The sequence below is a fragment of the Anarrhichthys ocellatus genome, unplaced genomic scaffold, assembly GCF_004355925.1.
Source record: "Anarrhichthys ocellatus isolate YVR2014 unplaced genomic scaffold, GSC_Weel_1.0 scaffold143, whole genome shotgun sequence".
Lineage (NCBI taxonomy): Eukaryota > Metazoa > Chordata > Actinopteri > Perciformes > Anarhichadidae > Anarrhichthys > Anarrhichthys ocellatus.
In genome coordinates, this window is record NW_022280173.1 from 199,808 (window position 1) to 225,253 (window position 25,446).

At 42.4% G+C, this 25,446-nt stretch overlaps 1 protein-coding gene across 2 annotated transcripts in view; it reads left to right on the forward strand.

Annotated features, from left to right (window-relative positions):
- The first annotated feature begins 8,300 nt into the window (after positions 1-8,300).
- LOC116400043 (dapper homolog 3-like) overlaps positions 8,301-25,446 on the forward strand; it is a 28,681-nt gene continuing 11,535 nt past the window's right edge. For both annotated transcript variants that reach the window (XM_031877660.1, XM_031877661.1), the window contains exon 1: positions 8,301-8,716. In XM_031877660.1, coding sequence (XP_031733520.1) covers positions 8,471-8,716 — 246 coding nt within the window. In that variant the 5' untranslated portion in view covers positions 8,301-8,470. The remainder of the gene's footprint in view (positions 8,717-25,446) is intronic.

The window sequence follows — 25,446 nt, forward strand, 5'->3', positions numbered from 1 at the left end:
CTCATTTTGGGATTTCCTTAAAGGCCCCGAACGTGACGGCCAACACATGGTTAAACGTTTCATTGGCAACAGCTCGACAACCTCATCTTTTGTGACCCAGGCGTCCCTGGATCCAAAAACACGCTTTACTACATGTTATGCCCGAAATGGCACCGTTCCAGTGGGACGTCTGGGACTCAATATCTGCAAACACATCATTGTAACGGGTAAGACGACCAGAGACTATGATTGCAATATTACCGTATACCCTGCTTATCGTCTCTCGTGCGCGAACATGATAGGATACAACGTGACACATTGTCAAAATTTAGCCGTACAAGAGTGTGCTTCATATCCCGAGTACTGGAATGAAAATATTTGGTCCTGCAGGGGATTCAAGTACATAGCCACCAACCCATTCGATTGCCCTACGGGTGCCAACTGTATTGTCGAATACCACACCGCGGTCCCAGGACACAATGGTACCTATCCTGTTACACAAGGGTGGTGGTTGTGTGGTCATTTAGTTTATGCGTCTCTCCCACCAGAATGGGACGGAGTATGTGCACCTGTTCGTATCACAGATCACGCATTCATTCTCTCCGCAGCAGCAGTCTCTGCTAACAGAGCTAAACGTGAGACGGGTCTACATCCAGACTTTGCACCTCATGATTCGGTTTGGGGTTCAAATGTCCCAGATGAATTTAAACATGCAGGGATAGGTAAAAAGGTACTCTTGGGTTTGTTCCCCTGGGCAGGAGTGGGAAAAAATACTTTGCGTATTGAAACAGTTGACTACCGTTTTAAAAGCTTTGTGAACATGACTTTAGCTGCAGTAAAAGGTATCCGCGAAGAATGATGATTATGATTATGATTATGCAGAAACGTATGGTGTTAGACCAGCTGACAGCAGCTCAAGGAGGCGTTTGTGCTATCGTAGGTGAAAACTGCTGTACTTTCATTCCAGAACATGACGCTGATGGTGGTGTTATTCACCAGGCAATATTGAACATGACTAAATTACAAGACGCCATGGCTAAGGATGCCACACCGGAACCTGACTTCCTCACTCAACTATGGCGAACGTGGCGTATGACCATAATACAACTAATTTTAATATTGATCGCTTTCATCATTTTTGCTACCTGTGGAATCCCACTCATTCGACACATGATACATAGTGTAATTTCCAACCACATGGTGTTCTACACTCGTGTACCCCCCGCAGATGACGAACCGGACCTTTTTTCCATCCCTGACTACCAAAGCGACACAGACTCTGACTCCGAGACTGATGAGGAGACAACAAAGGTGTAACATGTGATTTCTTTGTTTTATTATTATTATTCAATATTTTAATATCTAGTTTGCTACATTACGGAGATCCTTGATCTTACAAAAACAGGTTTTTCTTCAGATATCTCACATGAAGATGTATTTTAAAACTATATTTTGGAGTAATAATGTTATTGAAATGTCCTTGTAACATATTTTTGCAATATTGTGTGATTAATGTATAATCAAAAGAGTGGAATGTAATGGGAAATTATGTTATAAGTATAATGTTATGTTTTAAAACATGTACCACTGAAAGTGATGAACACAGACAGACACAAAACAGTAGTCCTGCAGAAGTAGTTAATCAATTTATGAACCTGAGGCTCTGTGTGACCAAGCTGTGAACCTGAAGGCTCTGTGTGACCGAGCTGTGAAGCTGAAGGCTCTGTGTGACCGAGTTGTGAACCTGAAGCTTACGTGTGTTCAAAACTATGCAGTAGAGAGGGGCTTGTTGTAAATCATGATAACTGTGACTCCGCGAATCGCCACCTTATCGTGGTGGAGTTTGAGTGGCTCAGTGATCCTGAGAGCTATGTTGTCCGGGGCATTAGCCCCTGGTAGGGTCTCCCAAGGCAAACAGGTTTTAGGGGAGAGCCCAGACTAAGAGCGGTTCAAAACTACCCCTATGATAGTTAGCCCACGGACTATAGCCACCTCGCCCGGACCAGGGAAACCGGGGAACCCTTCCGGAGCCAGACCCAGGAGGGGAGCTCGTAGGCGAGCGTCTGGTGGCCGGGCCTTTGTTTATGGGACCCGGTCGGGCTCAGCCCGAATAAACAGCATGGAGCAGCCACCCTGTGGACCCACCACCCGCAGGGACAAGCATCGGGATCGGGTGCTATGCAGACCGGGCGGCGGGTCGGGCGGGAGGCCCGGGCATGCCGATCGCCGGCGGCATAGACTAGCTCTTGGGACGTGGAACGTCACCTCGCTAGCGGGGAAAGAGCCGGAGCTGGTGCAGGAGGTGGAGCGATACCAGCTAGAAATAGTTGGACTCACCTCCACACACAGCGTTGGCTCTGGAACCAAGCTCCTGGAGAGGGGTTGGACTTTGTCGTTTTCCGGAGTTGCCCAGGGTGAGAGGCGCCGGGCTGGAGTGGGGATACTCACGAGCCCCTGGCTGGCTGTGTTGGAGTTCTCCCCGGAGAGCGAGAGGGTCGCCTCCATGCGCCTACAGGTTGCGGGGAGCAAGGCTCTGACTGTGGTTTGTGCTTATGCACCAAACAGCAGTTCGGAGTATCCGGCCTTCTTGGAGTCGGTGGGAGGGGTCCTGGAAAGGGCGCCGCCTACCGACTCCATAGTTCTCCTGGGGGACTTCAATGCTCACGTGGGCAATGACGGAGAAACCTGGCGGGGGGTGATTGGGAGGAACGGCTTGCCCGATCTGAACCCAAATGGTGTTTCGTTATTGGACTTCTGTGCTTGCCACGGTTTGGCCATAACGAACACTATGTTCGAACATAAGGCCCTGTAGCCACTCAATGCTAACAGTGTTCTTCTTAATTCTAAAGGCATTTCTCCCATTTCCACCTGTAATGCAGCCGCTAGGGTTGTTTTAAAAGCACCTGTGCATATATTCTCATTGCCTGATATTAAATATTATCTAACTTTTTGAGAAATGTGCTGGCTGCTGATCCAAACACCACACTACACAATAGTGATCTAATTCAGTGATTCTCAACTGGTGGGTCGCAACCCAAAAGTGCCTGACAAAAAAAAATAAAAAAAGTTGTGATTTTATTTTGAAGGGCATTTTTTATTCCAGCATTATTCCAGCATTTACGGCACTTGTTGTTCAGCGGTGCAGGAAAAACACCGACCAATGCGTTGAAGCTCAGCCAATCAAATATGAGTATTCTGACAAGTTTCCTGACTTGAGTGAGATGTACACACACCGTGACACACGGGGGAGAGACGAGGATAGAGACAGCAGAGCAGGACTGTTGAGCTGTGAGATGTGAAAGTCAAATCATAGGATGATTTCCAAAAGAGAAAAATATCCAGCGAGACCAGAGTCATTGTACTCTGACTGGACAGACTCATAGAGGTGAATTCTTCAAACACTAATTTCTCTTTTTAGAAGATGAGTAAATATAATATAGTGGCTTTATCACTTCACCCTGAATTAACTGAATTTAAAGCTAGCAGGGCAATTCAGTGAAAATAATTTTTCTAAATTGAATTTCGTTACGTAATTTATTTTTTAATCCAGCCGTTATTTTACTTGAAATGAGAAGAACATTTATTTATGTATTTCTGTGTATAAATGGGGGCAAATTTCTGTCCTTCGCCATGAATGTAACTTGACTCGACATGTTACATTCATCAAATATGTGAGATTTCGAAAAGTCCAAATCTCACATTTTGCCATTTCTCCTCGATTCTTCCCGCTTTGAGTCTCTCAGAATTAATTGATTGTCAGAGCTACCTGCGCAAACAGTCGGTTTTGAGACCTGCATTTTACTTTAACCGTCTGTTGTGTTACAAACACTAAAGCGCATTCACACGTTCAGTTTTTTGTCGATCTTGACAGGCGTACATTTATGATTGTATTCAAAGCTATACTCAAATCATTTGAGGCTGAAGCCCTGGCAAAATGACCTGGCTACACCACTGGTCCACGCAGGAAATATTGTCTAACTCGTGCATGCAGTGTCTGATGATCAGGGAAATGCATGGCCTCGTCAACCAGAGTCCTGCCAGTACCCTCAACGTGTGCAAAGGTGCAAGGGCCCAATCAATTAGGGCCCAATCAATGCTGCTTGCAGCTTTACTTTTTCTTAATTATACTTCTTTTATTAAATTGATATCAGCATTCATTGAGTATGAGACTAAACTGGCTTCAGGTGGTTGAGGGTGTCTAATACAGCCAACGAAAGGGCTGCATACCCTTACAGCAGACATGTCAAACTCAAGGCCCGCGGGCCAAATCCGGCCATCGGTACAATTATATCCGGCCCGTGAGAAAATATCGTATGTCTATCATAACTGGCCCACCACGCCACAGAGCTCCGGGACGAAACGTGACGATGTGAGCTGGCCTTTTTGTCCGGCATAACGAAGCATCTCACTGAGCTTAACCTCCAGCTTCAGGGATGTGTGATCACAGACATGTATGATGCAGTGAAAGCTTTCCAAGCCAAGCTGCGCCTGTGGGAAACTTGGGTCACTTTCAGTGCCAAACACTGACAAACCGTGTCTCCACCGCTGTGTTCCCGAATGCACATTTTGCTGATAATGCTGTTAAACAGTAGCAAAACCGAAGCCCTTCTTGTTGGCACTCCACACCAGGTTCAGTCATCCTCCATAACTCATCTCACCTTCGACGGTCAGGTCATCCCCCTCTCCTCCACAGTCACTCATCTGGGAGTTAGGTTCGACCCATACCTGACCTTTATCCACGCCTTTATCTCCTCAAGACTGGACTACTGTAACTCACTATTCACTGGGATCACTGCCAAGAACATCCAGAAGCTGCAATACATTCAAAACAGCGCTGCCAGGATCCTGATGAGAGTCCGGAAGTATGAGCACATAACACCCATTCTGCACTCACTACACTGGCTCCCTGTCTCATTCCGGATTGACTACAAAGTGGGAATCAGTGGGAATCACCAGAGGTCCCGCGATACGATATTATCACGATACTTAGGTCACGATACGATATTATCACGATACTGCGATATTATCACGATACTGCGATATTCTGAGTATTGCGATACCTATAGGCTACGTAGAACTTACAGAACGTGCAGGAAGGTGAATGGATGTTGAAAGTTTGAGAAGACTCTTCGATGAAATAGTTTTTTATTTTATTATTTAGGCCTATATTGCGATTTATTACTTTTTTCAACTTCAAATTATGTCCCCAAAGGAAAACTATCAACATGTTTTATTTAATAAGATAAAGTTTTCAGTCTGTTCATCTCACTTCAATCATTTTTATTGCAGCAAAATAGGATTGTCAAGCAGACAAACTGACCAACAATGTCAATAAATGTTGCATGAACCTGACAAACTGAACTGTTTGTATTACTACATAGTCCAACTTAACTAAATGCAAACGTGTGGACTCAGTATATGAACTATAACTTAAATAAGTAGGATATAAGAGTTATATAACTCAGTATAACTTGAGATGCGTGGACGTCAAGGGCAGAGAGACAGTTATGCGCTGCACTCTCCCCATGAGCCTGGCTACTGTTGGCAGATTTAACCCCGTTGTGAGGCCAGATGTCTCTATCTTTGTTTTGACCAACTTCCTACCAATCACGCTGACCCGGGACCTTTGCCGACCTCACCAGAAAATAACTCAGCACCATCTAGTGGACTGAAAAAGTAATTGATTTGAATTTTTTTTTCTAGTTTATACAATAAAAGATCGATACTTGGCGTCCGTGTATCGATACAATATCGCCACGCAAAATATCGCGATACTATGCTGTATCGATTTTTTCTCCCACCCCTACTACTCACACATAAATGCATAAATGGACATGCACCTCCCTACCTACAAGACCTCATCACACCCCAAATCTCCACCCGCACCCTCAGATCTTCAAACAGCTCGCTTCTCCGGGTCCCCAACACCAAGCTCCGTACCATGCCTTTGGCTCGGCAGCTCCACGCCTATGGAACAGTCTCCCTGACCACCTATGGGCAACACAGACACTGGTGTCTTTTAAAACTGGCCCACAAACCTTTCTATTCAGGAAGGCGTTTCTGACATAAATCACTGTCAGTTATTTCTTTTGTGTTTCTGTTCATTCACTGTTTTTTTTTATGCTTACTAGTTATTTTATTATAGTTTGTTTTAACTATGTTTTTTACTATGCTTTTACTATGTACTGGCTCTGTGGCACTCTGAGATTTTTTTTAAATGAAAAGTGCGTTACAAATAAAATGCATTATTATTATTATTCATGATTATAAACTGGGCGCACTTGGCACATTGTTCACTCTGCGATTTGCTGACTTTGCAGCTCAGAAATTTAAATTTGAACTGCTCAGCAATCCGTTTGCAGTTAATGTGGAAAGAGCACCAAATCCAATTTGAGCTGATAGACGATGCCTCAACTCCGCCTACATGCTGCTCAAATGCTCTGCATGTTTGGAAGCACATACCTGTGTGAGCAGCTTTTCTCTGTGTTGAAGATGAATAAAAACCCACACAGGAGTCGTCTCACTGATGCACACCTTCACTCCATCTTGAGGGTTTCCACAGCACAGAACCTAACCCCAAACAATAATGAACCGACAGCCAAAATAAATGCCAAACATTGTGGCTCTTATGCATAAAATAATGTAGCTTATTTCTTTTTGCACTTTCTCCAATATCCATTCTATCCTGTTTATTAAATGTTGACTCTATTTGGCCCTCAACATAGTCACAATTTTAAATGTTGGCCCTCTCTGTGATTGAGTTTGACACCCCTGCCTTACAGGCTCCACAAACAGCTGCCCGAAAGAGACTGCACGTCCGAGATTGTGATGAAGTTAGTTTTAGATTGGATATTCGACAGACAGTCACTCCGGACCGAGTGGCGTCAGTTTCACTCCATGTAGGCAGTATTAGGGCATGCAGTTACCTCACCTCCCAGCCCCCCGGTTTAGCTGCCGGGAGCTGGGAGCTGGTTCATCAATACATTACTGTTGAAATAAAACAGAGTCAATGTTTTTTCAATACCTCATGCTAACTTGCCGATATATGTGAATGTTATGATTGACCATTTTAAATTAAACTGAATTAGTCCTGAAGCACAATTATTTTGATCAGGTCTACTAATATGTAGTTCATTTATTTTAAATAAATATTTTAATGGAAAACAATGCAATTTTTTTCAAGAACTACAGTCACAAACGCTATGGACACCCACCTCTTCAAAAGGGATTTCAGTGCTTCTATTCATTTGAATAAATACTTTAATGGAAAATGTCAACGTATTTAATGTTTCATATAAAATATCATCAGTATAGAACTACACAGGCTGTGTGCTAACAAGAAGTTTTAGACCATTTCACATCTTAAATACACGACAGAAAGCGAGTGGGGCTATACAGTTGGGATGAGGAGGAAGCGAGTAAAATAATGCTATGTGCAAACAAGAAGAGTCTCTAAACATTGTTGTTTGGCATACAGCAACATACAAACAGTGTATACTATGTAATATCCCAGTGAGCATTTTTACGTTGAGACATTTAGAAAACAACGATGTTCACTGGTGAAAAGAAGTTCAAAACTGGTTCAAAAGTAAATATTTTTTTCTAATACCATATATATTATATGTGCCTATATTTTATTTACAGATGTCCACCTTAACTATGGCAGACCATCTGAAACCAACTTCTGGTTGGCTTTGACAACAACATTTAAAGAAGGAATGAGAGATGTTATTGTTTTTACTGTCAACAATCATGTACTTTCTATTTGATTGTAGTTAGAACATTGATAATGTTATATTTCAATTATTGTTGCCTGTGTCACATGGTTTTCTTTGTCCTTTAAGTGGACACTGTTGCCGGGTTAGTATATGTAAATTGCTACAATTTTAACAGTGAGCATTTTTAAGTTTAAAAGGCATTTAATAGTTATGGTGAAAAGATATTTCACCGGGATTTGCAATAGCTTTTACCTGAGATATGTGGATGTGATTCCTTAGGCTCTAACGAAATGCTGTTATTGGCATATTGTAGTGGATGAAAAAATGCACTAATTCAAATATAAGTGAACTATGGGCTAAATGTGAACATTTTATCAATGTCTTAAAATAACAATAATAATCTGTTTTTCTATCTATTTTTTACAATTTTTACTGGTGACAATAGTCGTTTTTTAAAACGTCGTTTCAATGTAAAAATGCTCTTTGGCCGCTGGGTCCATATAAAGTCTATGGTCCGGGGTGAATGCCCGTCGAATATCCAAATGAAAACTAACTTCACTACGATACTTGGGAGCTCAGGCTAAAGGAGGGGAATGGGTCCGAATCAGACAGCGGTTAAATCAGCAGCTGAAACCTCCAGCCTCTACTGCTCCGTTGTGGGTCTCCAGAGAATAAGAATAGTGGATTAACATTGCAGCAGATTTATTTTGTCTCCCTGAAGAGACCAAACAGGAAGTTAGGATCTGAACCAAAGCTGCAGGCTCTTTTTAGTCATGTTCCTAGCGTACTCTCTGCCCATGAAAGCGAAGCGCAGGCGGAATAAGGAGCGTCTGGAGGCCAGCTTCGCCGGCTTGTGTGAGCTGGAACTGCTCAAACAGAGGCAAGAATGCCGGGTGCTGAGCGCTCTGTGCCTCGGGGATTCTCCGGTTGCCGGCCGTCCACCTTGGGGAGCTCTACGTTGCGCCCTGGACGCACCAAACGCCAACGCCTCGGATGACTATAGCCGCAGGCTCCAAACTGTAAGTTATGTTTGTCTGATAATGGTTCTTTTAGATTGCGATGACTATAATCGAAGTCGTAAAAGTAAAGTTTACTTAAGAGTTGTCTCGCGATTCGTAAATTTAGATGATCATATGAAGGGCACCGCTAGGATCCTTTTAGATTACAGACCCACAATTTCATGAGATTCAGTGTTGTCAGAAGGGTTTTTGTAGTCAGATGTCACCATAAATCAGCTATAGTCTGCAGAGATGTGTGCACAGTGGAGGTAGTGTTCTTTATACATTTACTATACTGCCTTGTGTCATGGCTTTGACACATTTATCTGTTGTGAGAGTCTCTTCTTGGAACACTGGAGGTCCCTTAACCTTCCCGTGGTAACTACTGGATTCGATTACCAAGCACTGATTACATGTGTATAGAGAATCCCCTAAGCTCTAATGACCTCAGTGTGCAGATATGAAAAACGCCATCTCAGAAGGCTCCTAAAGTCAGACATTACCATTTAAGGGCAAATTCGGGGGTAGTTTATTCATTTCACGCGGAAGACAATGCATTATCCAGACGTCTCTATCCCTATAGTGCTGCTTAATCATCACTCAAATGGAATAAATAATCACATTAGAGCTAACTTTTCATGAAGACTGCCTTACTCCATATTTGGTCTTGATTGCATCAAACTCTTCGGAAGTCTTTGAAATACATTCTAAAAATAACAGTCACGAAAAAGGTAAACAATTGTATGGCATCTATATAGGGCCCGTTTTGCAAGTGCTAAATTTGATGAAAAACATGCTACAGGATATAACAATTCAAAATCTTTGAAATCAGGATTTCAACAGTTTGAAATGCCAAATATGTAGCATCCAATGACACATTGTTGGCAAAATTGCAACAATATATCAGTATAATTCACACTGTAGCAGTTTGAGACGTCAAAACAAAATTCAGACTTGCAAGCATGACTTGACCGTTTTTTTGAAGATGTTGATTGAACGTTCACGTTAAGACCAGATTTCTGTTTCTGTTTCAACGTACAGGACAAAGAAGACCATGTGACACAGGCAACAATTAATTTGTATCTATTAGCAACAACATAAATATAACATGCACAGTGTTCTTTAAATACAATTAATGAAACTGAAAATACTCGATTGTTAAACAAAATCTCCCTTTCCTTCTTTAAATATTATTGTCAAAGCCACCAAGGAGCTGGAATCAGATGGTCTGCCATATTTACAAGGTGGACATCTGTAAATAAAGAGTAAAAAATATTCACTTTTGAACCGTCTTTTCACAGGTGATCTCTTTTCAACGGACAGATGCTAACTTGGATATTACATAGTATAATACTTTATATTGTTTGTACATTGCTGTTTGCCAAACAACAATGTTTTGACCGTCTTCTTATTTGTACATCACTTTTTTTTACTTACTTCCTCCCCATTTAACTGAACTGCGTACTGTCCCACTCGCTTTCTGTCGTGTATTTTAAATGTAAAATGGCCTAAAAGTTTTTATAATGTTAGGTTACAGCGACAGCAGATGAAGACAGTCTCCAACATTAACTCACACACGTTTATGTTTACTGTTGGCCCATGTGGCTGTAGCTAAAAGCTAACACTACCAGCTAACAACAACTACATTATTGGAATAAAGTAGTTCAAGTACTTACAAAGTATGTAGTTAGTGTGAAGACTCACGTTTATTCCGTCAGCTCGTTCACTTCCCTTTGCAAGTCCCATGCCAAGTTTCCAGACCTGTGCATCTTTCAACGTTGTAGAAGCACTCTGAGCCAACGTTCCTGCGCATGCGTGTTCCCGCAGTACACACACACTAGTATGCTCATGTAAAAACATGAACATACAGACAGAATGTACACTGCTCTCATTACGATGTCCTGGGAGCATCTTGTTGGCAGGATACAGTCTATAGTTCCATATTCATGATGTTTTGTATGAAACATTAAATGCGTTTTAAATCACGTCTTCGTGTAATATGACGTTTACAGTAACCAATAATGTGTCTCTTCAACCTACAACTGAACACACCATCAACATTTATGAACAAATTGGTGAATTGACGCGTTGATTTTGTAACCGCAATTTAGCCGGTTGAAAACATGGCGAAAATAGGTCTTAGACGTTCAGACCAAATTTTAACCAGTTTTCAACTATCAATGTTGAAATCCCAGTTGGTGCTCACTGGGTGACTTGATCTTCAATTACAAAAATGAAAATGTAACAAATTGTGTGTTTATTGGTTTGTGTCTGCTAGAGCCATACAGCCCCAAGCTGTAACAAACACTCATATTTGGAAGACAGGAACATTCTATGAGTGTCATTTCACTCCTGTGTGAAGTTTTTAGCTGTATCTGAAATGAACTAATTTGTCTGGGATTGTTCCTAAATCCTCTTTTACTGTGGTGTGTACACCTACAGTAGGTGTATTGATGTACTGTTTTAGTTTTTTACATTTATGAGCCTATAAGCCTATATAAGCCTACATTTTTGTCGAAATTTGTCATCTTTTTGTCTTCACTGATTACTGATACTAATGGTATATGAAAGAATACACTTATGAACATCAAAGAAGGACGTGTGGGTATTGGATTAAGTGCAGTGGACCGATCACCGTCCACGGTTGACGACCCAGTCAGCCCTACCGGACCGAACGCCACTAAAAGCTTTGTCGACTGCCCCAGGGAGGAGAGCCGAAATGGAAGCTAAGCTAACCCAGCTAGAACCTAGGACTACTCCACTACCCAGCCTGCTCCTGGCTGTCTGATGTCCGGTCGCAGAAAAATTTGATGAATGAAATAAGACTTCAGGCAAACTCAGCAACAGGAGGTTAATGACTGTTGTGTCCACATGTTGACAGGCCCATACGAGCTGCACTTGATCGGGGGACCACCGGACGGAGTAGGGGAGAGGAGGTGGACTCTGTCAATGACATTTGGTGCTCAAACATAGCCAAAGTTGATCTACAATGTCCCCTGGATGTTGATGCTGGCCATATTATCTGCCCAGATCCATTTTTATATTGCTGTTTCTCCTAATGCTAATTCAAAAAATGCACTACAAGAATCCATGGGGGCCGGGATCACACCATCAGCCCGTCTCGCCCTCACCGTCGGGGAGGTAAAGCGTGTGCGATAGGACCGGAAAGATGGTGAACTATGCCTGGGCAGGGAGAAGCCAGAGGAAACTCTGGGGAGGCCTGTAGTAGTCCTGACGTGCAAATCGTCGTCCAACCTGGGTATAGGGGTGAAAGACGAATCGAATCAGTAGCTGGTTCCCTCCGAAGTTTCAATCAGGATAGCTGTTTTTTTTTTTCACTGCATTCACATGAATATGGTGTATAGAAAGTCAACATGGTTGAGGAAGGTCCTGAGCCTTCTATGTTATACTGTCAATCATGATTACACTCCCCTCTCAGTTGATGCCACACCCCCATGCCAGATCAAGGCCATAAGTCTGAAACGGAAAAAATACACCAGTGGAAAAAAAAGATCTGAAACTGAAAAAAAATATTTGAAAATGAAAAAATATGATTTGAAACTGTAAGACAATAGGATCTGGATCTGAAAAATATAGGACCTCAAATATCAAAATATATATGAAAGTGAAAAATTAAAATAAATATTTTATTCAAAACAATTTTATTTAACCCCCAAAAAACTTTTCCTTCACGTATTTGAATACATTGTTGTATTTTTCAAAGTTAAAGACAAAACTATTGGCCTGGATTTGGCTCGATGGCAGCTCTGCTTGTGTTTGTCCCAGAACCAACTTGCTGAAGGGGCATCTTGCTGAAGGGGCATCTTTCTAAAGTCTCTCTCTCTCTCTCTCTCTCTCTCTCATATCTCCCATATTTGTCTGGCTTCTCAAAAACATTTTCACTCTGGCCATAAATCTGTTTGCTCTCGCGCTATTGGAAATGATTTGCTTTGGTTTTCTGGTCCTTTGAAATCCTGTACAACACACCATCGTTCACAGTGGGCCTATCCCAGTGTTTCAGGCACCTTGTGACAAGGACAGACACATTGAATCTTTACCACCTAGAAGTCCTCCGACGTCTCTCAACATAGGACAGAACACGAGAGAGAGTTCTATCCTCCAACTGCTTATCACGGAGGTCCTTCTTGGTGTAGGCAGGTAAGACATCCTATCCAGTCGGGACTAACTGAGGTGTGTATTGAATCCCACTCAATGTGTGACAGCAGACATGTCCTCCATTGCAAAAGACTGAGTGTGTACAGTGGACTGCATGCAGACTGGGCACTGTTACTCAGAGGAGACGTTTCCCTGTGACGACTGGATGACTGAAAGGCATTTTGGACAGAAGAATTTGACATCTTTGACCTCTGTGAGAAGACCTGCATCGGTTTCAGCGAGCAGCCTGTGACCGACACATGCCTTGACAAACAGTACACGGCTCAGGGCATCAGCCACGATGTTCTGCTGACCTGGAACATACTTGATAGCAAAGTCATAACTCGCCAACTTGACTACCCAGCATTGCTCATAACAATCTAGCTTCGACTTTGTCAGGATGTGAGTCAACGAGTTGCTGTCTGTCCAGACTCTGAATTTGTGGTCTGTGACTGAACTTTTAACAGACAGACCGTTTCAAGACCAGAAACTCTAACCGATGAGCTGGGTAGTTCTTTTGGGACTGAGATAACGACTTGCTGGGGAAAGCTCATTGAAAAAGAACCGCACCTATGCCATCCAAGGATGCATCAGTTGACAGCATGAAGGGACGGGTGAAATCAGGATGAGCCAAGACAACACCGTGAACCAGTGAAGCTTTCAGGCTTTCAAAAAACTGTCCCTTCTCCGGTGTCCAGTCAGACACACAACTTCCTGCTAGCTCACCAACACTTCACACGACTCAATATCTACAGCACCGAGCCCAATTGAACCAAGCTGGTCTTTGTCAGAATCTGCAGCAACAGTAGGGGTTACGGCTGATTGGGTGCAACTGGCCAGGGGAACCTCTGTGTTCAGCAACATCCATGTCCTCAAGAGCTACACATGTGTAGACATCAGCCAGCTTTGCATTGCGCCTCAACAGCACAGGTCTGTCAGATGTATTGAAGAGCTTTAGCGGGACCTGGCTTTCTCCCCACAGTGTAGTTACAATCTATAGGAGCTAGGAGCTGAGCAGGACTACGTGGGCTCTGTCTGACGACGCTACCTGGGGAAATAGCAGTGTTCTTGGGCAGTTTTCCCCAGATGAGATATTTACGGCCAGGCTCGAGGCAGGTGGCTGAGTTTCATCTGATTCTACCGACCTTTTCAGGAACATATCCACCTCTCCGGGGGTTCAGACCTGAGCACATAGACAGGAAATGTCTTCCAATAGGACTCACATAGCTTAGACTGATGCAGGATGTGTTTTATAACATTTGTCCCTAGAATCAACTCATCATGCTGTCTCGGTGGGAAGTGTGGGAACAAACATCCTACAGCCATACCCATCTCTACAGCAAAAGCACACTTGGGCCTAACATGAAGTCCGCCACATCCATCTGTTTTTGGTCAGTTATCACTCAAGCATCTCTTAGTTTAATCTCAGCTGTTTCACTAATGCTACATGCCATGGAGCCACTGTCCAACATGCCACCTATTGTGATTCGTCACCACCCGACCCATCACCACAGGCGTGTAGAAAAGACTCACTACTGCCAACTCTGTAAATATTTTGATAAACAACCTCAGATTCATCCCATGAATCTCGCAGACGTGTAAACAGTCTCAGCATCAGACATGTCATCTGTTTAGGAGTTTGTTGTGTGACCTGTACTGCCTCCCTCTGAATACAGGTCAGCTAGTTTCCCTCAGTCTGAGATTGGGTGGAGTTTTTGGCAGGGCAGTTCAGTGTGGCCAGGGGCATAGCAGGCAAAACACAGTCTCTTGGACATACAATGTGAAATGGTGGTGTGGTCTTTACAGTCATTACAAACTGCCTCTCTGGGGCGTTTTTCGCGATAGGCAAGCTGGAACCTCCCACCTTGAATTGGATGCGAAGTGTTGCGCAACTGCATTTTCTCCATCATCTCCTGAAACATGTCGACCACACGAGTGAGAAGTTGGAGAGAGGAAGGTGAGGTACTCGGAGTAAGTCTGTCACGGGATTTCACGGTTAGGAACCAATAGCAAGACCACAGGAGACAGAAGTTGGTATAAACAGGTTTTATTTAGCCTGAATAAGATGACAGGAAGGTGTGGAGCCCGTGGTCCGACACCAGAGAGTAGGCAGATCGACGGTGTGAGTCCCGTGGCTCGACACCGGAGGGCTGGCAGCTTGACGGTGTGATGTCCCGTGGCTCGGCACCAGAGAGTAGGCAGATCGACGGTGTGAGTCCCGTGGCTCGACACTGGAGAGCTGGCAGCTTTACGGCGTGTGTAGTCCGCTAACACAACGGAGGGCAGAGCGGTGGTGTGTAGTCCGTTAACACCACGGAGGGCAGAGCGGCGGTGTGTAGTCCGTTAACACAACGGAGGGCGGAGCAGCGGTGAGTAGTCCGTAAACACAAAGGAGGGCACGGGGGATTCCCGGACCGACGGACACCGGAGGCAGGCGCTCGAGGCAGAAGATGCAATGGGGTTGAAGCGGGTGAAAGACGGTACGACCTGACAACCCCAGACTGCAGGACCAGAGTTTATATAGTGCCAGGGGAAGCGTTAGTGGGACCTGAGTCTGGTGTGTCAGCCTGCAGGAGGTAATCGGCTGGAGTGGCTGCAGCTGTGTGGCCATGGGAGGTGTCTGGTCTGACAGGGATCCTGACAAAGTCACTGCATAGACACCGCCTAGCTTGTCGATGGCTGACTGGGCTGCTCAGAGGCGACTGCGGTGTTGTCGTTTTTCAGTTGTGCAGTACAAGCGGCTCCGCCACTAGCCCTCCACTATCTCTGATAATCATCAATCCTCAGCTGAACATCACGTGAGGTCCACTAATGAAGCAGCTTACACTTTAAGGTGCAGGACAGCTCTGGGTCAAGGCAGTGCTTGACGAACATGAGAGCCACTTCATCATCATTCATGTTCTCCGTCCCTTGTCCTCTTAGACCCTCAAGAGCTAGGTTGGCAAAACACTATAAATTCTCTTCTCTCCCAACCGACCCCCGACCGGCACTGAGGATCTGCGAAGAGGATGTGAGTCGGCTCTTTCACAGACAGAAGATCAGGAAGGCACCAGGCCCAGACGGTGTGTCACCCTCCTGCCTAAAAGTCTGTGCTGACCAGCTGGCCCCCATCTTCACGCAGATCTTAAACCGATCACTGGAGCTGTGTGAAGTCCCCTCCTGCTTCAAATGCTCCACGATCATCCCGGTCCCCAAGAAATCCTCCATCACAGGATTAAATGACAGGCCCTTCGCCCTGACATCTGTGGTCATGAAATCCTTTGAGAGACTGGTGTTGACCCATCTGAAGAACATCACAGGGCCCCTGCTAGACCCCCTGCAGTTTGCCTACCATGCAAACAGGTGGATGATGCAGTCAACATGGGACTGCACTACATGCTGCAACACCTCGACTCCCCAGGGACATATGCAAGGGTTCTGTTTGTGGACTTCAGCTCAACACCATCATCCTGGAAATACTCAATCCCAAACTCTTCCAGCTCACTGTGCCAGCCTCCACCTGTCAGTGGATCACAAACTTCCTGACAGACAGGACGCAGCATGTGAGGCTGGGAAAAATCACATCCAGAGCACCCGAACTACCAGCACTGGCGCCCCCCAGGGATGTGTGCTCTCCCCACTGCTCTTCTCCCTCTACACAAATGACTGCACCTCAGAGGACCCATCTGTTAAACTCCTGAAGTTCGCAGACGACACAACAGTCATCGGCCTCATCAGGGACGTGATGAGTCAGTGTACAGGCGGGAGGTTGAACAGCTGGTCCTCTGGTGTGGTCAGAACAACCTGGAACTGAACAAGCTTAAAACTGTGGAGATGACAGTGGACTTCAGGAGGAGAAACGGGCTGGAAAGATCACTGCAGACCCATCACACCCTGGACACAAGCTGTTCCAACTCCTCCCCTCTGGTAGGCGCTACAGAGCTCTGTACGCCAAAACCACCAAACACAGGAACAGCTTCTTTCCACTGGCCGTCACTCTGATGAACAATTAATCAGAAATACTGCACTACTACCACCACTTGCACTATCACCTCAATTCCATTGCCATTGTTGTATATAGGTTTATGTTTAATATATATATATATATATATATATATATATATATACTTTTTGGGATATATATTCATACTTATATTGTACATAGTTAAATGTTTATACCTACATCTGTTCTACTTTTTTTGTTGCCCTTGTTTTATTTTTTATATATTTTTTTCTTGTTTATTATAAATTTGTGTATGTACATTGAGAGCAAAGTGGAAACCGGAGTCAAATTCCATGTATGAGTATGCATACATGGCCAATAAAGCTGATTCTGATCCTGATAAAAACACACAATTTAAATTAAGGACATAAAAGTTTGTATTTTTATTGATTGACTTCTGCTCATGCTCGCTTAAGGTGGACTGACCTTTTAAGGAGGAACAGCAAATCTCATTTTTGTGAAAAGCTGCTCCTCTGAGGTCTAAACAGCCCACCCGCCCAAAGATAGATGCTTTGCCGGCAGGTCAAATTGATGAATTAGAAGTTTATACATATCATGTTTTGCAATGAGGTAATCTAAATAACAGCATGAGGTAAAAAGGATGTGTTGGTTGAGCGGAATGAAAGTAGTGAAAATGGAGGCAGGATTAGTATAACAGGATTATGAATGTGGAGTTGCTTAATTAAACAGCAGTGCAGCTGGCAAAACACGATGAGGAGAGTGACAAGAAACACTCCCTTCCACAAAAGCTACTTTTGAATTGCCGCTGACTGTCCCAGTGTCCAACAGTGGAACACTGTGGGTTTCCTGGACTGAGTGCATGTGTATACTTGGTACGGTGATGTAAGTGGTTACACTGTGTGTGTGTGTTTGTGCTGTCATTTAATATAAATGTCTCAAATTGAGACCTTTGCAGTTGTGTGACCAACTTGTCACTGAAGCCAACACAAACATTCTCAACTGTAATGGATGTGTTTTTCCTACGTTTCACACCTTGCTGTGTTTAGCAAACACAGCAAGGTGTTTAAGCTAGTGGGGTAGAGAGATGGGACTGGGGGGTCTTCTCTGAGCTGGCTGGTCACTTGTGAGGTCTCGAAAACAAACACTACCACTTGGTTACTTTAAGTGACAGCTTTGCAGCTTCAAGGTTGTGAATGGCAAAAAAAAAGAATTACAAGCCAAAACACAATAGACACAGATTGTAAGCTTTGATGAGAACCCATTCTCAAATTTCTTGTTCGAGGTTAAGATTGTAAAGGTAAACCAAGACAAAAATCATGCAGTCCCAATATATAATTTAAACAAAAACACAAGAAAGCTGAAAGCTTATTTCTACAATGGTCCTCATCGTAAATGACATTGTAAATGACATCATAAATTCAAGTTAGGCGAGAAAGAAGAAATGGTCTGAGGAATAATCAAAGCTACAGCATTTACAAACAGCAAAGAGGAATGTAAAGATAATGTAGGAAACTTAGCTAAACAGAAAATTCAACTTGAAAAGTGGCATACAGACTGCTTGGCAATTGGGTCTGTACACACCATTGTTGTATAAACAGAACTCTCAATGTTATTACTCTGACACATTCTATATTGAGTACAGTTCACCCAGAAACTCACGAGTGTTAACTATGTGAAATATCTTCTTCAAGTAAACATAGCTAATGTAGAGGATTAACCACCTGATCCACATAATGTGAGCAACAATATCCAGTAATGAAGTAGCCAATAAAATATAGCATGTTAGAGGTTTGGAAATGTCTTGATTTTAAGATGCATCGTGATGCGGACATGAGCGATTCTGCATTGATGCAGTGACAGGACATAATTGGGAGTTTGGTTTAAATTCAGCTCTTTGGGAGTCTAAACTGCATTTTGCTGTCCTTAGCAGTTAACTGTTAATTCTCTTCTCTCTCCTCTTTCTCACCTCTCTGTTGGTGTTTCACTGAGGGTAGAGGTTTACAAAGAAATACTCAAAGAAACACATGTGTAGAGCATTCAAACTCTTTCACATATATGTCACAGCACAATGCAATCAATGTGTAATTCAAGAAACATGTTTACACAATCAATACGTCATACAGTAAGCCTAAATAGGCTATGTGTTCTGACTTTAATAAAGTCAAAGGAAATTAAAGCTGCGAGCTTTAACGGGCCCTCGCAATCTGCAGCGCGTCGGGGGTGCCGGCGGGACTCCGGCCTGCGCGGCCGAGAACGTCTGCGACCATCTGACGGCGCTTCCGCGAGTCAGACGGATTTAATCCCGCGTGGACCGCCTGATGCTGGAAATGATGCTTTGCAAATAGTCCGATGCTTCCTGTATCCGCTGCCTGGCACTACAGAACACGTGCAAACATGCATCATGTAGCTCTGTGTCAAATGCAAACCACATTGTGTAAAAGTCATGTAAATCGGAGGTGTTTATCACAAAATGCAGATTTCCTTTCGCCAGCAGGTGGCGATGTGAGTACTAGTGAAAATAAGCTTGTAGACATCCTCAGGCCATGAGTGTTATCGAGCATGTGAAGTCTGAGACTGTTTGGAACATGTCCAGCTGAGTTACATCAGCTTTTTTCATGGGGAATTAAAGTAGCCGCCCGCTATGAGTTATTGAGGTTTTTTCAATTGAAGTATGTTCAAACTTGAATTAGCATCATGCATAAGAAGTTTTGTACAGATTGGATAATGTACCTGGGAGTTATAACAACTTATATTTTCATAAACAATGAGGCAAAATGGCCGCCACGCCACATCAAGGTTCTTCAATGAAAGCGCACGATTTTGATAACTTTTAATCACAAAGGTCTTAAGAGCATCCTGACCAAAGGAGAGGTTGATCACATAAATTCTCTAGGAGGAGTTCGTTAAAATACGAAGTCTGAAATCTGCAAAAAGTGACAAAAAGCACAAATTCCTGGGTTTACTGTAGCGCCCCCTAGTGGTTGAATGTAAAACAATTCTCAGGGTATGTTACAGCATGCGATGTGCCCATATGCTGCAAATAATGTAATTTTAGGACAAATGGTTGAGAAGTTATGTCTTGATATTAAGCCACGCCCCTAAGAAGTTTATTGGTCCATATCTTGTAAACGCTAAGAGATATCAAAAGCTTTTGATAACTGTTGATGATCTGGATCCAATAATTATCCACAACAAATTGGGTAGTAATCGGACCCAGCATGTAGGAGGAGTTTGCAAAAATGTGTTTGACACTAAATTCAATATGGAGGAAATTCTGAGTAGGCGGAGCTTAGGGGTCAATCTAGTGGATTTAGACATGTGTGTAATTTCAAGTAAATCGGACATACTGGCCGAGGGGCGTCGCCGGTCCGACTTGTAGGGGGCGCTAGAAAGCCATTTTTTTACACACAAATATGCAAATTTTGGCAGCAGATTTTCTACACCAGACCTGACAGGGGTGCAAAATTGGTGAGTTTTCATGAATTCCAAGTACCCCTACAAGCTCCCTTCCCACAAAAATTTAAGTAATAATAATAACCCCTACAATATCAATCGGGCCTTCGCGGCCCGACGTTGTCGGTAGCTCGGGCCCTAATTACCATGATCTCCCTGGGACACTGTGGTAATCAATATTTATTTCAGAAAAGGGATCAACTCATTTCAGTGGATAGATGAAGAAACCATCTCTTAAACAGCCCCATCTGGGTCTAATAAACACAGAGCAGTCAGTTGAAAAACTGATTGGATCCTTGGCAGTGTTGGTTCTGAGCTTTACAGCTCCAGCAGATAATTGGCCTTCACATCCTTGGCCGAACGCAGGGTTTTACAAATACTGTGTTCCAAATACTTGCTAGGGGGGTTCAAAGGCATATGATCTACCTGTAAGCATTTTAAGACTGTTGAAAAGCAAAAATTGGATGACGATAGTTTGAAAGCCGTGTCAGTGGCCAATAGCAAAAATTATCTCTCATGCATGAGAATCAGGTTAAATGTTGCACTTAATGATTCATCTCTCATTTGCACTCGTCCAGTGTGCAAAATCTACTTCATTTACGGTGGAAAAATGTCTTTCGCACTAACTATTACAATAAATGTTTTGCAGTTTGAATAATAAAAACTGCTAAGCATAAGTAAGCTTTTAAAATACATTTTAGTGACAATTGTAAGTGACAAATATTGGTTTTATGATTTTAGAGACCCCACAAATTGTTGCTACTTAGGCTCTCAGGGGGTCTGGAGTGTCAATCAAGGGGTCTTGGACCCCCTCAAGACCCCCCCCGTATTTCGCACACTGCTCTTTTCTCTCTGCCTTCAACATTACATTCTTCGTCACTATAAGCTTTACATGGTGGTTCTTTGATCAACAATTTGAGGACAGGCAGCTAAATCCATGCAAAGCATAATTCAGGAAACTAAAGAATTTTACATTCACCTAGCCGTCATGGTACAAAGTTATCGAACTATGTGTCCGTGGCGTGGCGTCAAAAAAACACCACTTGCCGCGAAACAGGAAGTTGTTGTAACTCGGGCATACATTGTCGAATCTGCTCCAAATTTCTCATATGTCATAACATCCTGACCCGGAACACATCTATATGATAATTTAGAATCATAGAGATAGCGCCACCTAGTGGCAACCGGAAGTTGTAAATTGTGTACTTTGACATCCTGCTCCTCACAGATTAATCAGATCCCTCTAAAATGTTGTCAGAACAGCCTTAAGACCTTGATAATGCTTCATTGTGAAGATTGTAAGAAGTTGTTGAAGGGCGGCGACGTGGCGGCTCGGCGAATTTCGATCCTTTGCCATGAACGAATAAACTGATGTAACTCAACTCCACATCATCAGATCTTTACCAGATTTCACATGTTTGATTAGACTCCAGTCCTGAATACATCTGCAGGCCAATTTTGAATCATAGTCATAGCGCCACCTACTGGTAACAGGAAGTTAAAGTCATTATACTTTGGCTTGTTTCTCTTAGTAGGTAAATCAGATCAACATCAAATTAGTTCCACACAAATGTAAGAAGTTCATAATGCCAGTTCATGAAGCTTTTGATGTTTCGTCGAACGCCGTTGCCGTGGCGATGCAGTCTTCGCCGTGACAAACAAAGGTAATTTTGAGAGGCTAGAAATGCTCGAAACATAAGCAAACTTTGCATACACATTTAAAGCCCAAAATGTAGTTATATAATATGATTTTATTGGTTCAGAGTGGCAAATCGGCTCAATAGCGCCCCCTACAAAATTTCGACGAAGCAGCCCTCGCTGTACGTTTCACATAGATTTACAAAATTTGGTAGGCACATGTATCACATGTGGACTTAAAATAAAGTCTCTTGGGACCATGCTCTAAACCCACCCGGAAGTCAGCCATTTTCAATTTTGTATGAATTTCTCGTGTTTTTTTTTCATTTCCAGGTGCTGTATTACGAACTCCTCCTAGGGAATTAATCCGATCAGCTTAGAATTTGGTCAGAACAATCTAAAGACCTTAGCGATTAAAAGTTACTAAAAGCTTTAGGTTTCATCGAACGACGTGGATATGGTGTGATGGCCATTTTACATGGTTCGCCATCATCCATCAAGCTGTTGTAACTCGACTGTACTTTGTCAAAACTGTCCCAAACTTGACATGCTTGTTGACTGTCATGGCTTTAGGACTTCTGCATGCCAATATTAACTCATAGTCATAGCGCCACCTACTGATAAGCACGGACATAAGCAGGATTCTATAATTACAGCGGCCCAAACACTGACCTTATTGAAAGGGTTTGTGGGCACACCATGAGAAAAAGACTTCTCTGATCTAAATATGTGCAAACTAAGATGCTTGGAGAGCAAACGTTAGATAACAGTGGATTTTCAAACCATGTCAGTGGGCATTAGTGTAAATGATCTGTCCAGAGCTTCTTCATGACAATCAGGTTAAATGTTATAATGAATGCTTCACACTACAATCTAAAGTTACAGAAGAACTTAAAATGAAATCAGTGTTAAATTAAAGTGTTCAAGTAAAAGCAAATGGCACTACTATTTTGTTAAATTTCATGTAAGTCCAAATACAATCAGCAGGACACTGCAGGGAGTTGAACCCCATCCCAGTAAACTGACAGTCTGTTATGTTACAAACACGGAAGCACATTCACACACATTCATTTTCTTAATGATCTTTAAAGGCTTACATTTATGATTGTATCGGATGTACACTCTAAACATTTGAGGCTTAAGACCTGGCAACATGATCTTGCTACGCTGCTGGTCTACGCAGGAAATATCTCACTCGTGCACGCAGTGTGATGGTCACAGAAGTGCATGGCCAGAGTCCTGCTAGTACCCTCGACATGCGTGAAGTTGCGAGGGCCCAATCAATGCTGCTCGCAGCTTTAATTATTATTGGAGCTTAATAAACTCTGTTATATTTTAAAAGAGCAGCTGTCTGTGATTACTCTGTGCATGTATTGTGATAATAGCTGGATAAATGGTATGTTGCTCGAACTTAAACCTTAACTTTCACTCCGAATGTGTAATAGTACCACGACTATTGACATCGTGAGTGAACAATAATTATGAGACTTAGTTTATTGTTTGGTTATTGGTCCCTGTTCACAGGGTGGTGCCCCGTTATTATTAATAATCAATAATTTTACTGACATTAATAATTCTATTGATATCAATAATTTAGTTTTCTTAAATGCTTATAACTCAAACACTCTCCTTTTCGTTCCCAACATTAGTTTCACTTGAGTGACGTTATTACGGGACACTATTGAATATATTCTTTTAATTAATAGAAAGCTGTATGGGGCGCAATGCATCATCCAAAACACAATATGGCATTTTAGCATTGTTTTATTGTTAGATACAAAAGTGCTGTGTTAAACAAAGTTGGCTTTTGGGTTTTAATAATAGAGTGTTACTTTTCCCCCAGGTTGGAGCTCTATCTCCGGAGTGGCCATCTTGTCTCCTATCGGCTGCAGTCTCTTAGCTGAGAGAGCAGGGTCCCAGCTCTGGCTGCCGCTGGCCACCAGCCCACTGTTGCGCTCATTTGTATCTTGATTAGTGGTGCAACAGATCATAAAACTCATGGTTCGGATCGTATCACGGATCAGAGTCACAGATCGGATCAAAAATTGGATCAGCACAAAACAAAAAAGGGAGCAAATATAACTTTTAGAGATCCCTGATCATGTTTTTTTGCCGCTGATACTAATTGCAGATCATTGATGATCCATATGGGCAGATAAAGATCCATTTGTTGTTTGATTATAACAGCTGGTATACAAGGTTTCAGGCTTTTTTGCCACTGTCCCAAATCATTTCAACCACTCTTAAGTCAGTAAAAAATGTTATCCTTTTACTTTGTTAGTCATTTATGTTTTTTTCATAAAGGCAGACAATTCAAATGATTAGAAAATAAAACATTGTATTTTCATTGATTAAAACAAATCTTGTCATTAGTAGTTTTAATTATGCATTATAAGCTGCTAGAGGTATTGTAAACACATCATAATTCATCTCTAATATCTATTTATTTTGGTATGAAAACATCTCGTTGAAACATCTGATCTTATTCAAGTTTCTCACAAACGTTACATTTTACGAGATTACAACATCATGATAACATTATAATTTACCTTCGTCCAATACTCATTTTCACCAAACAGAGCCTGAATGCATCATAATGTAAGTGAACGGAACCTTCGGTCATTGTCCATTACCCACTTTACTAGCTCTCCTAATGTAATTTTCAACACAAATTGGTTGTTTACAATGTAACATTATCAGAGATTGACGACTAGAAAAGCATAAATGCAGATGTCCTGATCGCAGTTTTTACTAAATATTGGTGGATAACGATCATCAGTACAACTTTATTTCACATTGTGATGTTAAAGTAAAACTGTGTAATTAATCTGCGGTTCACGTGTGCCGAACCATGAGGGGTGATCCATACGGATCATGGATCGACAATGATCCGTTACACCATTAATCTTGATGTACATAAAAACGAGGGCCCAGCTTTCTAGTGGATTTTACTAAATATAATTTGTCCTCACAGTTGAATGCAGTTAAAAAAACTCAAGACTGGTAAATTGGGTCAGAAATATTCAGGTTTTACTTTTCAAGTCCATGTGGATTATTTGGTATGCACAGGCGCAGGTGTACAAGCAATTGCAGTGTACTATAATTAATTTCATACCTAGCTAACTGTACCATAATGACAATGTTAGATGATCATTTATCTGTTCGTATGAGTGGAGTGAATAAGATCGATATGCTTGGTATGGAATGAATAATTAAATAGGTAAATGTAAACTAATATGCAAAGCTCCTGGTTAGCTCCAGTTGTACTTTTACAAATATTTTATATCCAGCCATGTTCTCCTGAAGGAGAATTTGTTTGTTTGTTTCTTACATGAATGAATAAATGCCTGAGAGGTTTGTATTTAAGAGTATATTGTTTGCATCTTGCAATAAATATTGATATGTTCTTGATCACTTTGTGTTGTGTCTATTTGCCTTTTCTGTTGAAAAAATATGGGTTTTGAGGCACTGATGGCCTTTCAATGTCATTAATAATTGCTTTGTAAGGCATAGATAGTCCTCACTTTATGATGAGGTCACGCAAAACACTTTACTAACAAGT